At 36.8% G+C, this 16,599-nt stretch overlaps 1 protein-coding gene across 2 annotated transcripts in view; it reads left to right on the forward strand.

Annotated features, from left to right (window-relative positions):
• The window catches only part of NELL1 (neural EGFL like 1), a 915,720-nt gene that overhangs the window by 238,338 nt on the left and 660,783 nt on the right, over window positions 1-16,599 (forward strand). For both annotated transcript variants that reach the window (XM_030829406.1, XM_030829407.1), the window contains exons 6-7: window positions 15,414-15,486; window positions 16,484-16,566. In XM_030829406.1, coding sequence (XP_030685266.1) covers window positions 15,414-15,486; window positions 16,484-16,566 — 156 coding nt within the window. The remainder of the gene's footprint in view (window positions 1-15,413; window positions 15,487-16,483; window positions 16,567-16,599) is intronic.

The raw sequence follows: 16,599 nt of genomic DNA on the forward strand, positions 1-16,599 counted from the left end.
CAAAGACAAATGCATAGGAATGATAAACATTAAATTTAGAAGTTTACTTCTGAGAGGAGGAAATGGGAGTTTTATTAGGGTTGTGAACCCAGAAGTCTTCAACTATATTGAGGATATTTCATTTCTCAAGTGTTTGCTATATTTTGTTTTGTACATCATAAATATTCAAAATGTTTAAAATGGCATACTTTTTAAGGGTGATAATCCACATATATATGTGAATATATGTATATATGTGTGTGTGTATATATGTATATGTATATAATTTTGCCATGTTTCCAAGAATGAACAGAAATTCATCCAAGTGTCTCAGTTTAAAACTGAACTCACATTCAATGCAATGGTGTTTCTTGTTCTGTAGCTAGTTACTTCCTGGCGAAGCTCTCCTTTTCTTGTGGGCCCTGGATCTGTAATGAAGGGCAATGACTGGTTCTCAATCCTGAAAAGACATTAAAATCACATTAGAAGACTTTACAAATCAAATTATTGTGTATACTTAGACCTCCTCATTGAGAATCTGAACAGTAGGGTCTAAGAACTGACATATTTTTTTCACAACCTTCTTATTGGTTTTGATTTATTCAGTTTGAAGGCTCAAATTTGAGTGCACTGACATATGGGAAATATGTGTTGATGGCCTAGATTATGGTTTTGCCTTATCTCTATAAGGACTCCACAAATCTAACATATGGTCAGTAATTAGCTTCTAATTAGTGACTTTTTAGATTAGTGGTTCTCTAACTTTAGATTGCATACAAATATCCTGGAAGGCTTGTTAAAACACAAGTAGCTGGATGTCAACAAAATGTTAGAGTAGAAAACCCGAAGCTGCTGTTTCTCGACAGAAATGCTGAAAAACAAGCAGAAATTGTCAGAACCAACTTTGTTGGAACTTAGGAAAATAATCAGAGGTTTATAGCAACTGAGTGAATGCTGAATTAAGAAAAAGGCAACCTTAAAGGAGTAGGAAAGCTGTGAGGCATGTTTACTTGCCTTTTGCACCATACCATTTATAACCCAGTGGCAGTCTTGAAAGATTTCAGCCCATGTTCCTAGTGTAGGACAACTGTCTCTGGTTGTGGAGTGAGCAGAGCAGACCTTATTCACAAATTATTTCGCATATCTATTCTAACTATCTGAGACTATGTGAAAAACTGATAAAAGGTACTTGTAACTCAGAACTCTTCCATGCTAGAAAAAAGTGGCAGGCATTGATTTATTGCATATTTCAAAATAGCTACAAGAGAAGATTTGGAATGTTCCCAACATGAATAAATAACTAATGTTCGAAGTGATAGTTATCCCAATTATCCTGATTTGATCATTATATATTGTATGCATGTACCAAATATCAAATGTACCCAGTACATAGGTACAATTATTATGTGTTAATTTAGGAAAACATTTCAAATCTAACAAACACCATGTGGCTGCCTGGGGCCAAAGAGTATGGTTGAGACATATAGTAGATCACGTAAAGCAAAGAGAAAATGCTGGAAAGAGTGTTTCTTTGGACAATTAGGACATTCAAAATCACCTGTGTGTTCAAGGAATTTAGAAAGCCATATGCATGCCTAGGGCAAGAGGTAAGGTCAGAAAAGACTTGAGAACACCCAAGGCTTTCATCTTGGGCTGATCCCTAGGATCAGTGCAAGCCTGGCTAAGTGTTGAAGGAGGGTCCCAGCATGGAGATAATCTGCAAAGGTTGGAGGAGTGTCTCTCTCTTTCTTGTTTTTGGCTGCTGACATTCAAGGAAATCCCTGTCAAAATAATTTTTTTCTTTTAAGTTTTTTTTTCTTTTTTCTTCTTTTGAGACAGGGTCTCATTCTGTTGCCCAAGCTGGAGGGCAATGATATGATCAGGGCTCACTGCAGCCTTGACCTCCTGGGCTCATGTGATCATCCCATTTTAGCTTCCTAAGAAGCTAGGACTACAGGCACATGTGACCATGCCTGGCCAATTTTTAATTTTTTTTTTTCACAGAGACAAGGTCTCACTATGTTGCCCAGGCAGGTCTCAAACTCCTGGCCTCCAGCAATCCTCTTTCCACAGCCTATCAGAGTATTGGGATTACAGGTGTGAGCCACCTTGCCTGGCCCAAAATACTTTATAACGTAAGATTAGGAACAGAAATTTCAGTTACTACACATGACTAGAAATACAGTCTCTGCAAAAATAGTTTGGTAAGCCACTAAAGAAATGGACTGCTGTAGTATTCAACAATCAAAAACAAAGAAAAACAAAACTCAGCAAACCCCAGTAAAGGGGCAGATCTGTTCTCCAATGTTAATACATTATAACATCCAAATGTTCAGTGTTCAAATAAAGTCACAGGCAAACAAAGAAAGAGGAAAGTATTGTCATTCAAAGGAACAAAATAAATGAACGGAAACCATTCCTGAGGAAGCACAGATGTTGAGCTTACTGTACAGACTTTAAAATAACTGTCTTTAATGTGCTTAAAGAGCTAGATGAAAACATGGATAAAGAAGTAAGTCAGGAAAATGACATATAAACAAAATATCAACGAAGAGATATAAAGTATTAAAAGGAACCAAACAGATACTCTGCAGCTGAGAAGTGCAACTGGAATAAAACACTTACTAGAGGGATGCAAGAGAAGATTTGAGCAGGCTGAAAAATGAGTAATGGAACTTAAAGATAAGATCATTGAAGTCAACAAGGCTGTGGAGCAAAAAGAAAAATGAATAAAGAAAAATGAACAAGGCCTGAGGGATCTATCTGTAGGACATTATCAAATAGACTAATGTTTGCACCAGGGGTGTCTCAGATGGAGAAGATAGAAAGTACTGGAAAGAAAATTTGGAACAATAATGGTTAAAACTTTTCACATTTGATGAAATATATGAATCTACATATCCAAGAAGTTTAGCAAACTGTAAGTAAGATAAACTCAAAGGTATCCACACTGAGACACATTATGATAAAACCATCAAAAGACAAACACAAAGAGAATCTTGAGAGCAGAAAGCAAGACATGACTGTCAAATACAAGGACTTCTTCATCAAATTAGCAGCCAATTTATCATCAGAAACCATGGAGACCAGAAGGCAATGGGTTGTCATATTTAAAGTAGGGTCATTACTACTGACCTTACAGAAATTAAAAGGATTAAAATAGAAGACTATGAATAATTATATGAAAACAAATTAGATAACCTAGATGAAATGGACAAATTCCTAGAAACACATAACCAACCAGGACTGGATCATGAAGAAGACTGGATCATGAAGAATGAGAAAATCTGAAGAGACTTATAAGAAGTAAAGTGTCTGAACTGGTAACAAAAATCTCTCAACCAAGTAAAGTCTGGGACCACATGGCTTCACTGGTGAATTGCAACAAACATTTAAAGAAGAATGAACATCAATCCTTCTCAAACTCTTCCAAAAAATTAAAGTGGAGAAACATTTCCTAACTCATTCTATGAGGTCAGAATTACTATAATACCAAAGCCAGATAAGGACATCATAAGCAAAGAAAATTACAGACCAATATCTCTTATGAATGTAGATGCAACATTTCTCAACAAAATACAAATGAATTGAATCCAACAGTGTATTAAAAGGATTATACACTATGCCCAAGTGGGATTTATCCCAGGAGAATGGTTTAACATAAGAAAAATCAATCAATATTATATGCCACATTAATAGAATAAAGGAAAAAAAAACCCCACAGGATTATCTCAATTGACACAGAAAATGCATCTGACGAAATCCAATATCTTGTCATGATAAAAACACTCAGAAAATGAGCAACATATGGGAACTTTCTTAACACAATAAAGGGCATTAATGAAAAAACTCAGAGCTAGCATTATACTCAATAGTGAAAGACTCAAAGTTTTCCTTTCAAGATCAGGAACAAGGCAAAGATATCACCACTGCTATTTAACACTGTACTGGAATTTCTAGCCAGTGCAAATGGGCAAGAAAAATAAGTAAATGCATTCAAATTGGAAAAGAAGTAAAACTAAATCTACTCACAGTTGCCATGATTCTATGTATAGAAGTTAGACCCCCTACTTCACACCATATATAAAAATGATCTCAAAATCAACTAACATTCTAAATATAGCTACAACCATTAAATCTTAGAATAAAAACTAGAGGTAAATCTCTATGGCCTTGCATTTCACAATGGATTCTGTTGGTCACAAAAAGCATGACCAACAAAAGAAAAAATAGATAAATTGGATTTCAAAATTTTAAAAAATTTCTTCATCAACCAGGTGTGGTGGCTCACACCTGTAATCCCAGCACTTTGGGAGGCCGAAGTGGGCAGATTACGAGGTCAGGAGATCGAGACCATCCTGGCTAACACGGTGAAACCCCGTCTCTACTGAAAAATACAAAAAATTAGCCAGGCATGGTGGCGGGTGCCTGTAGTCCCAGCTGCTTGGGAGGCGGAGGCAGGAGAATGGCGTGAACCCGGGATGCAAAGCTTGCAGTGAGCCGAGATTGCACCACTGTACCCTAGCCTGGGCAACAGAGCGAGACTCCATCTCAAAAAAAAAAAAGAAAAATTTCTTCATCAAAAGAGATTATTAAAGATGTGAAAACAAAACCATAAAAAGGAAGAAAATATTTTTAAATTATGTATCTTGTAAAAATTTAATGTCCAGAGTATACAAAGTACTCCTATAACTGAACAAAATGACAACCCAACTGAAAAATGGGCAAATGATCTTAATACACATTTCTCCAAAGAAGATATACAAATGGCCAATAAACACATGAAAAGATACTCAACATCTTTAGTCATTAGGAAAATTCAAATTAAACCTCCAATAATATATCACTTCATACCCCACTGGTTATAATTTTTAAATAAAATTCCCATCCTATTAGAAAATAAGGGGAAAATAAGTGTTGGTGAGGTTGTGGAAAATTTGGAACTCTTGTATATTGCTGGTGGAAATATAAAATCATTCAGCTTGACGAAAATGCCAAAAGCAATTGCAACAGAAGCCAAAATTGACAAAAGGGATCTAATTAAACTAAAGAGCTTCTGTATAGCAAAAGAAATTATCATCAGAGTGAACAGGCATCCAACAGAGTGGGAGAAAATGTTTGCAATCTACTTATCTGACAAAGGTCTAATATCCAGAATTTACAAGAAACTTAAACATATTTATGAGAAAAAACTTCATCAAAAAGTGGGCAAAAGAGATGAACAGACACTTCTCAAAGGAAGACATTTACACAACCAAAAAACATATGAAAAAAAGTTAAACATCACTGATCATCAGAGAAATGCAAATCAAAATGATAATGAGATACCATCTTACGCCAGTCAGAATGGCGATTATTAAAAAGGCAACAAACAATAGATCCTGGTGAGGCTGTGGAGAAATACGAACATTTTTACACTATTGGTGGAAATGTGAATTAGTTCAACCATTGTGGAAGACAGTATGGCAATTCCTCGAAGATCTAAAACCAGAAATATCATTTGACCCAGGAATCCCATTGCTGGGTATATAGCCAAAGGAATGTAAGTCATTCTACTGAAAAGACACATGCACATGTATGTTTATTACAGCACTATTCACAATAGCAAAGACATGGAACTAACCCAAATTCCCAACAATGACAGACTATTTGATAAAGAAAATGTACATATACACCAGGGAGTACTACACAGCCATAAAAAGGGACATGATCATGTTTTTTGCAGGGACGTGGATGAAGCTGGAAGCCATCATCTTCAGCAAACTAACACAGGAAGAGAAAACCAAACACCACATGTTCTCACTCATAAGTGGGAGCTGAACAATGAGAACACATGGGCACAGAGAGGGGAACATCACACACTGGGGCCTGTTGGGGGGGTGAGGGCAAGGGGAGGGAATTTAGAGGACAGGTCAATAGTACATCAAGCCCCCATGGCACATGTATACCTATGTAACAAACCTGTACATTCTGCACATGTATCCCGGAACTTAAAGTAAAATTTAAAACTGAAATTTTGATTAAAAAAATTAAAAAATAAAATCATGCAGCTGCTGTGGAAAACAGTTTGTTGGTTCCTCAAAAATTTAAACACAGAATTACATGTAATCCAGCAATTCCTCTCCTTGGTTTATAGATAACAGAATTGAAAACAGGGACTCAAACAGACACTTGTATGTCAGTGTTCACTGCAGCCTTATTCAAAATACCCAAAAGATGGAATGAAGCCAAATGTCTACTCATGTATGAATGGATAAAGAAAAGTTGGTATATGTATCTAGTGGGATATTATTCATCCATAAGAAAGGAATGAAGTTCTGATACATATTACAATGTGGATGAGCCCTAAAAACATATGCTATGTGAAGGAACCATGCACAAAAGGACAACTATTCTATAATTCCACTCATATGAAATATCAAAAATAGACAAATTTATTGAGACAGAAAGTAAATCAATGGTTAACAGGGGATGGCGGCAGGAGTCATGGGAGTTATTGCTTAATGGTTACAGAGTTTTTGTTGAGGCAATAGAAAAGTTTGATTAATAGCAGTGATGGTTGCATAACACTGTGAATGTATTTAATGCCACTGAATTGTGCACTTAAAATGTTTATAATGGAAAATTTTAAAAAACAAAACAAACCTGGTAGCTTGGTCCTATTTCCAAAGTCTGATTCAGTGGGCCTAGGTTGGGACCCAAATCTTTTCGTTTCTAACAAGCTGCCAGGTGATGGTGATGCTGCTGGTTCTGGGACATGCTTTAGATAGAAACATAACAAGAACTCCAGGGCCGGGAAGAATCTTGGTCTCAAGGGATGGAGATCTGAGTTTGAATCCTGAACATATCTCTTTATTATAGCTGTTGAACTTGTGTTACTTTGCTTTTTGAAGCTCATGAAGTTACTCTCTTGCTTAAACTCTTTCAGTGACTCTCTACTGCGTGTCAAACCAGTGTAAGATCTGGTCCTTGCTGTCCTCTGCAACCTTCTCTCATGCCATTTTCTCTTCTGCCCACCATGCCTCAGCCACACTACTCTTTTTGTAGTTCCTTGAACATAGCAGGGCCTTTTCACCTGCTTGTGCCCAGGACAGTTTTCATTCGGTTGCTTGAAATGCTGTCTTTTTTTTTTTAATTAATTATAATTTGTATTTTAAGTTCTAGGGTACATATGCAGGATATTTTCCTGGAGCACCCTCCCTTTGCAGGTCCTTCACCATTACTGCATGTATTGGTTAACTATTGCTGCACAACAAACCCCTAAAACTCAGGGGCTTATGTCAATAAGCTCACAGGTCTGCTGAAAAATTGTGTTGATAAGGATCAGTCTTGGTTGATCCCCTCTAGATTTACTCATATGCCTGTAGCTGGCTGGTGGAGTTGGCCAAAGGCTGGCTTAACTGGGATAGTCTCGGTGCCATGGTGATTAACTCCTGGCTGGGGCAATGTTGGTGACTGGACCATGTGTCTTTCATTATCTAACAGGCCAGCCCGTGGTGCTCGGCAATGTTTCAAGGTAGAGTAGATGCTCACAAGGCCCTTGAGGCCTAGGCTGGGAACTGGCACACCATCACTTCCACAGTGCTTTACTGATCAAAGCAAGTCACAAGACTAGCCCCAGGCTTACGGGGTGGGGAAACAGACTCCCCGTCTCGATGTGAGGGTGTACAAAGTCACTGTTCAAGATATGTGAGTACAAATGGGGAATCAGTTTGCAATCATTCTATCACATACTTTCCAACTGAAACATCTCCATTTCCTTCCTCACACTCACCACAGTTTGAGAGTATAGGCAGGGCTGGCTTCATAGGTCATCAACCTGTGCAGTCCCACGGGGGCCGTGCTTAGAAAGGTCCTGTGATTAGATTAATGTCCTGCTGTTGCCCTCTTCAATTGTTTAGTAAATTTTGAACAAGGGACTCTGCAAATTATGTAGCAGGTTCTGAGTACAGTTTATGTGGGTGTTTATTTGTTCATCATTGGTCTTTCTAGATTATAAGCTTCACCAGGGTTAGAACTAGCTCTCATTCAGCAAGTGCTTAGAAGTACCAGGTACATAACTGGCAGACAATATACTATTAATGAATGAGTGTACCAGTTATGAATCTATCTTCTTATTTGTAAAGTTCCAGGGATGTCTTTCCTGAAGGTAATGCAGATTATATAAGAATATGTATTAAAAGCAACTTGCACATAGTACGTTTGCAACACATGTCCCCATCCCTTTTTAGTATTTAAGCACATAAAAATGCATTTCTAGGCATTTAATGCTCCCTGTATGTTTAACTGTATAGTGTAGAAATGAAGGCACTCTTCCTGTCTTTTAGGAATTTCTGTTTTAGTTATGAGGATATGATTAAGAGAGACAGAACAGTTCTTCCTATTATCTATTCCAGCTTGATGAGTGTATAATTCTCTGTAGATATAAAAAACCTTGTGCTTGAGCTCAAATACCTGGTACAGACAGATAACACAAAGAGCGTTCAGAGACTTGGACAATCATTTTACTGCACAGGTGGGTTATGGGAACGTAGAGGACAGAACCAACAGTTATTGAATGCTTCCTATGTTACAGACTTTGGCCCTGCATATATTATCTCAGTTAATTACATTTCACCTTCAGAGAAATCCTACTAAGTTAGTGATTTTTATCCCCATTGTATAGGTCAGGCAATTGGACTCAGAGATTAAGGAAGTTGCCAACCTTATATAGCCCAGAAGTGATGGAAATGGGATTTAGACTCAGGTCTTTATGATTTCAAAGTCTTTGCTCATTCATTCAACAAATATTTATTAAGGGCGTACCCTGTGTTTCCACAGTTACCAGTGTTGATTAAGGAGACATGATATTTAACTACACCAGGTACCACCAGGAGACAGAATTTGTCTTTTTCTGGGTTTCCAGCTTCAAAGAATAGGTGATCCCAGTGGAAATGTCAGAAGGCGATGGCAATTTCACACAGCCCATCTTCCTAGAGAGCAAGGTGGTTCTTCTTGCTTTCTAATAGGAGTGGCCTCATGGAATGGCTTATTACAAAGATACTTCCATGGGGCAGCTTTCAAAACTCATCTTCTCCTTAGAATCCTGGATGCCAGGCAGTGCTTCTGGCCATCCTTTTATGAAAAGAAATGGCTGGAGTAGGGGAAATGTCAGTGTCTCATTACAAAAATTACCTCTTGATCAATTCAACACTACAAAAATCGCCCTAAAAAAGAGGCAGCCACTTCTCAGGTGAGAGTCAGCATAGCTCCAGGCTTTTAATATTTATCTTGTAGATGCTGCCTCATGGATTCAACAACCACATCTGCTGAATTGCCCCAGAACTAAAAATGCTTATGATGTGCTTTCAGGTTGAAATAACATGATTCTCTATTTTAAATATTATTATGTTGCTTTATAGGCAAAGTAAAAGCAAAAGCTCCTCACTCGTCAAACCTAATTTCTGGACCCTGGTGGATCCTTGTGGATAGTGCAAAAAAAAGTGCTGCTGATTAAATAGCAGAGGATGGAATCACTCGCTTGGTGCCTGGTACATAAGCCTCTAGCATTAGGTAATTCCTGTCTGAGACACAGAACACAAGCTGGGAATTTCTTCACTTTAAAACAGCATCCAGTTGAGAAAAGCTGGCCAGTAGTGAATCTTCTGATTGTCATAGATTTTCATTATCAAGATGGTTGACTACCCACTCAATTTCCCTTTGATGCATTCTAAGCTGATTATGCTGTTACAATTTCAGAGGGTGAAAAATAAAAAAATGAGCCCACGTGAACCGAAATAAGTTATAAGGATGCTTCAGGGGTTGAGTGTTCTGACAGTTTCTAAATAGTTGAGGCCTCAGGGAGACTTTTCATTCCAAAGCCTTTCACAGAGGCCAAGGCTTTCCTGTCTTTGTTTCTCTGTGTCTGTGTCTGTCTGGTGAACTTGGGTCTGAAACCTTTCCCTTACCTGGACATCACTGTCTCCCCTAACAGCTGAGGTGTCACTGGGAAGTGAAATTGATTACAACGTTTTAAAAATTCCACAGCTGTTGTTTTTACCTCAGCTGCTTCCCATAATTCCACAGATGGTAAACATATGTTTATAGACACATTGAAAAAGAAGCTATATTGGATTCCTCCCATCTTTAATTCCTATTTTTCCTTTCATGCAGAAAGTCAAAGTCACAGAACCGGGGAATCTTACACATTTGAAGATTAATATTTCTGTGCATTAAGACTTTGGAAACAGCAGGACAGCTAATGATATGCTAATGAGCTGACAGTTTTTATTGATCATAATGAAAGTCGACAAGTGTCTTTCTTGGCTGTTTTGCATGCTGGAATATTTTATTAACGTCTTCAGGGCAGAAGTACATGATTGGTTGCATTTTGAAAACCCTCCTGTGAGTTTCCCAGGTCCTACTTTTTGTTAGCCTGTTTCCAAAGCTTGAGTCCCTGCCCGTTTATAAACAGAACACATCTTCATCCATATATTTACATGCCCAGCAGGAAACTCTCCCACCCCTTTTTCCTCTCTCTTTCAAAGCAATTTGTTTCAGTATTTTAGCATACAAAAAAATAGAACCATTTTCTTCAGTGTAAACAGAGATCTGCAGGGAAATAAGAGCGTTAAAAAAGAATTAGCATTTGTTTGGTGGTGAAGCTGCTTTCATTTGTATCAGAAAGCTCTGCATGTTTAGAAGAGTTTGCTTAATCTTAGTTATTCCATACACAAGAGGGGCCTAATTGGATAATTTTCTAATTTTTTAATTGCATCTTTCTATATTTCTTAATGCAAAATAAGAAACATTCTAGGAATAATAGAAATAATGGGCATTAGTTCCCTAAACATTAAAAATCTATAATATACAATGTAGCTGGTGCAAATTTATTTTTCAGTGCATGGTGAGCTGACAGCAGGAGGTACAGGGTGGCAACAGGTGGATTAAACAAAAGGAAAAAAAATCAATTTTTCTGCCGTCCATCCGTTCTAATAGTAAAAGCTTATTAATTTTGGGCTCTGCACCTTAGGGATTTATTTAGGGCCTCAGATCAGCTGAGGTTCATCATTACACTAACAATAAGAAAATGGATTGTTTAGCAAATTAATAGTATAAATAAGATTATGGGGGCTGGGGGCGGGGGAGGAATATTAGGCTACCTAAAAAGAGTTCTGTTTTCTAGCACTGAAAAACTGTCTTAACAAATTATTAGCATCTAATACAAATAGTTTTACATGTTTGATTAGTATCTATCTATTAAGGCAATTAAGATAAAATCTCATTTTGATAACAAGACCTCTTTGTAGCAACATGTTGTTAGTTCATGTTAAGGGGATCCCTTAAATGGTATATTTTTACCTACAGCATATTGTAGTGACCCAGCACGGGTTTTAGAGTGTTAATGAAAAAGTGTCTGGATCTGTCTCTAGCTATTGATAAACAAGTCTCAATCAATTTAGAAAAGTTTATTTTGCCAAGGTTAAGGATGCTCCCATGACACAACTTCAGGAGGTCCTGAGGACATGTGCCCAAGGTGGTCCTCATGTATACCTTACTTTATACATCTTAGGGAGACATAATACATCCATCAGCACATGTAAGATTTACATTGGTTTGATCTGGAAGGGGAGGACAACCAGAAGGGTGGGGGCTTCCAGGTCATAGGTAGATTTAAAATTTTTCTGATCGGCTATTGGTTGAAAGCATTATCAGTAGTAAGGAATGTCTGAGTTCTGAAAAGGGGTTGTGGAGAAGAAGCTTTTATCATGCAGATGAAGCCTCTAAGTAGCAGGCTTCAGGGAGAATATATTATAAATGTGTATCATTAGACCTAAGGTCTGTGTTGATGTAAATGCTGGAGGGGTATAATGAAGCATGTTCAATTCCTTTTCCATCATGGCCTGAACTAGATTTCCGGGTTAACTCTGGAATGCCCTTGGCGGAGAGAAGGGGGTTCATTCAGATGGCTGGGGGCCTTAGAACTTTATTTTTGGTTTTCAAAAGTTAGTAGCCCTGTAGTATATAGCCTAGGATTAAGGTATCCTTTAGAAAAGCTACTTAGAATATCAAAGCCTTAAATTTCTCATAGGTCATATGACCTGGTGATCTGGTCCTAGAGAAGTAATTCTTAAGGAAAGTATCAAAATAACCTCAGACAGTTTTCAAAATAGTCAGGACTGTTCTTTCAACCTCTTCCAAAATTCTGATATATACCCTAAATTAAAAACTAATGCCCTACGTGATCTTCATAGATCCTAACTGTGCTCAAAATTATGTGATTCAGTATTGTGTAATTCATAGTTTTCAATAATTGGATGCTTTAGAATATTTATTGTGTTTACTATGTGAAATCTACTACAGTAGGAACTTCAGGGGATACTAAGATGAAAATCTATTATCTTTGCATTCATGGTGTTTATAATACAATCTAGTAATTCTGTTGGGTTTTATTCAGTTCCAAATCAGTGAGATTTTACTCTATTTATATATGAGTTGGATGCAATAATTTTAACCTTTGTGAACTTTTAATGAGTAAACCCTCTTGCTCCAAAAGAAGCAAATGGTTGACAATAGAGCAGAATTTTTCAAAGTGAGGTCCTTTTACCACTCATCAGAATCATCTGGAAGAGGTTTTTTTTAAAAAATGAATATTCCTGGGCCCACTCCAATCCTACTGAAACAGGATCCTTTGGGTTGACACAAGAATCTGAATGTTAAGCGGATACTCAAGGTGATTCTCAGGAACTTGAAGTTTGAGACACATTGCCAAAATGAATAATATGAAATAAAGCGTAGGTCTGAAAAAAGGAGATCAAATGAGGTCAGCTAATACAGGCCTAGATAGAGTTGCATTTTTCAGTTAAATGTAGATACATTTAGAGTTAAATGAGGAGAAATAATAAAAATTTTGTCTTTTTATCTCTTATCTCCTTTGGGAGAAGTTGTAGTGCTGAAAGGCACATTTTCATCTGTGGAAATCCTCATAGATGATATATATATATATATATATTTTTTTTGAGAGGAATAAGGCTGATTGAGCTCCTTTGTAGTTTTATACATTATAAAATCCCTTTTGTAGTTTTATGAAGAAAACTACATGCTTAGCAAATGCTTCTTTTATCAGCAAATGTCCTGGCAGTAAATTGTCCATATAGCAATTTAATACCAGACCTTCTGATTTTTATTCTGGGGAAGGTGCTGGGATATACATAAATGTGTGTAGTCACATGCATACACACACATGCACTCAGACATCTTTAGATTATAAGTGGTATCTGTAGGGTATCGCCACTTTTCTTTTAATCCAGCATTGACTTACAACCATTCAAATAAATTAACTTTCCCATCTTGATTCATTTGGTAAGAACAAATTTTCATGCCAGTATGTGGGCTCACCTCTATGACCTTTCCTCATAAAAAATACCAAGTGCTTTGGGTTTTTGTGTTAATGAGCATTGGGAAGCTGTCAGCTTTTATTTCTGTTTTTTGTTCAAGTCAACATCATTGACCTTCACCTAATGGTCTATGTAACATACACACACAGGTACCAGCGATTAAAAGTGGAAAGACAGGGAAGTAAGGAGAGACGCACACAGAGGAAAGGTGTGAGGGCAGGCGATTTGTAATTCATAATGTCACCAAAATGAGTAAAGTCACTTGAAAAGGAAAAGGAAAACTGCTGTGTGCTGTATTTTCTTGCTTTAGGATTAGTGGGATGGGGTATTATTTTAAAATGAGTTTTCAATTTGGTTTTGGAAAGGTATTTAAAACCATGACACGTGCTCCAGGATTCTGAGTACCCTTTTCCATGGATGATAAAAATAAAAATAATCTAGGGTCTTCTGATGAACAGGTATGGATCCGATCCTTTTCTGTACATATACTTCCACCAATTTCGCATCACCTTGGGTAACCAGCTGTCCTGGTTTGCCTAGGAGCCTCTGTTTTAGTGCTGAATTTTTCCATGTTCCAGGAAATACATAAGATGGAAATCAATAGTTTTGTCTGTTCACATTCTTTTATTATTATTATTATGTGAAAAGTAATGAAAGCATAGATGTCTAAAATGTGACAATTTCAGTTTGGAGGCCTGTTTCATTGACCTAGAACATGAGTGCTGGGTGGATCTTTTTTCATCTAGCACTTCTTTTCCAGATGAAGCAACTGGGGCTCAAAGAAGGTGGCTAACTTATTGCCTAAGTCTGCACAGTTAGCTAGAGACAGATCCAGAACTTGAACCCAGGTTCTCTGACTTCTAATCCATGCTTGTCTCAAATTGTCACATATGCTTGAAAGTGTGATAGCCTCTCAAAGGAGTTAATTTGCTTTGAAAGACTGAGTAATTTCATCCCAGAGAGAAGTTAATTCATTTAGATTGTGCTCCATTAATTGCTCCCTGGTATTCCTCTGCAAGAGATTATGAATTAATACTGAGGAGCAGTGGCAGAAACTTCTTCCCCATGGGTAGGCTGTCTTCTCTTGTAATCACAAACAATGCATCATCCTTGAAGAGGAAGAGGTTAATCAACATATAATTCTGTGGAAGAGGTGCTGTGATCCTGTTATTTCTATTAATATTTCTAATTAATATTTTTTCTTGAAATAATAAGCCAAAAACAGCATTTGCTAATTGCCTTCTGCTATTTAGAAGATGAGCACATATATGTTAAATGTTAATCCCTCTGAAAGACTTGCAGCACTCTCTTAAGCATTATTTTATTTATAGAATAAGCTCAGTATTCTGAACCAGCTTCTACATCTTCCATCTGTTCTGTAATATCTCTGCCATCAAATCAGAAAAAAACCCTAACAACAGAATTTTGAAATTCAACTTGAAAAATTCAAAAGCCAAGTCAATATTTTCATTGAGAGATGACAGCCCTGATGACTTTCTTAAATTTGAGCTATTCTTCCAGATTGAATTACAGAATTAAAAGACCACCTTTTACTCTTAAGACTCATCAACAAAGACTCATGTTACTCAATTAGTTGAGGAGCAAGTATTGTTATGGAATTTTCCCAGTGTCTAATTTTATTTCCATGGCTAAATGAATCAGTAGAAAAATTTTAGCCTAATATGTTTCTATTATATTTCTTCCCACTTTAAAAAAATCCTGTAAATCAGCAATATTTAATATTCCAGGATGATTAGGGCATTAAGGAGAATTTTTATTGAATGAATGCTTTTTACTGATGTATCTTTGCTGTTATAATCTATAATTGGCATTGACTAGTGGTAACTAATTGTAGCTTTCTCTACATAAATGTACAATTCAAGATTCCTAAAGTAGGATGCTTTAGAATAATTCAGTATATACTAAGGCCAGCTCACCCTTTGAATGAATCAATTTTGTTGAAAAATAATCTGACCTGCCAAGAGTATGTGATTGCATAGGGGCCATTTGAGCTGGTGACTGTAATCTTGATTGCCACCTGTCTCTTCTATTATCAAGGGGATCATCCAAGATGGGAAGATCATCTTTATGCCGAATGGATATATAACACAGTGTCCAAATCTAAATCGCAGTAAGTAGCCACTTAAAGCATTGTGATGTATTATATAACTTGTTGATCGTATCAGAGAAACACATCTGGAAAGATAGACCCAAATTGTTTACAGCGTTGACTTCTGAGGTGCTGGGGATAATGAAAGAGAACTTATTTTCTACATTATATAATTCTGTGTCTTTAAAAAAATATGTATCATTTATTGTATAAATCTGTTTTCTTACTGCTGATAAAGACATACCCGAGACTGGGTAATTTATAAAGGAAAGAGGTTTAATTGACTCACAGTTCCACATGGCTGGGGAGGCCTCACAATCATAGTGGAAGGCAAAACAGGAGCAAAGTCACATCTTACATGGTGGCAGGCAAAGAGAACGAGAGCCAAGTGAAAGGCGAAACCCCTTATAAAACCATCAGATCTCCTGAGACTTATTCACTACCATGAGAATAGTATGGGAGTAGCTGCCTTCATGATTCAATTATTTCCACCCGGGTCCCTCCCACATGTGGGAATTATAGGAGCTACAATTCAAGATGAGATTTGAGTGGGGATGCAGCCAACCCATATCATTTGTTGAATTGAAATTTGAAAAGGAGAGGGTTACATTAGCAGGTTCTATAGGTGGATATAGAAAGATATGTTTAATATATATTTTTAAAAACTATTCCTTAAGATTCTTGACCTGGATGAGAGTTTACTTTTTCTTCTTCTATGATACTTCACATTTTTTAAGTTACCTCCCTATAAAAATGAGAGTTTAATTTTAACTTTAAAATGTCATGTTGCCTTTCCTTTTAGTTAACAGTGCCTTTCTCCTGTTCCTTTCTTTTTGCTTATTAAAATAGGAAAAGATCCAGACTTGAAATCCTCTGTGATTTCACTCAAATTTCAAAGCAGTATTAACCAAAAAAACCCCCAAAACTCTTCTACATAGTCACATATCTACTGTTTTAAAATTTTATTTCTTATATTAGCACAGTATAAATATATATATTTTATATTTTCTTTATTGAGCTTGCCCAACCTGCAGTGATTTCTTAAGCCTGGTGCAAGGAATAATGGATTTACAAGAGCTTTTGGCCAAGATGACTGCAAAAGTAGGTATCTAAATTTCATTTGTGATGTTTCAT

This window comes from Nomascus leucogenys, chromosome 15, assembly GCF_006542625.1.
Source record: "Nomascus leucogenys isolate Asia chromosome 15, Asia_NLE_v1, whole genome shotgun sequence".
Taxonomy (NCBI): domain Eukaryota; kingdom Metazoa; phylum Chordata; class Mammalia; order Primates; family Hylobatidae; genus Nomascus; species Nomascus leucogenys.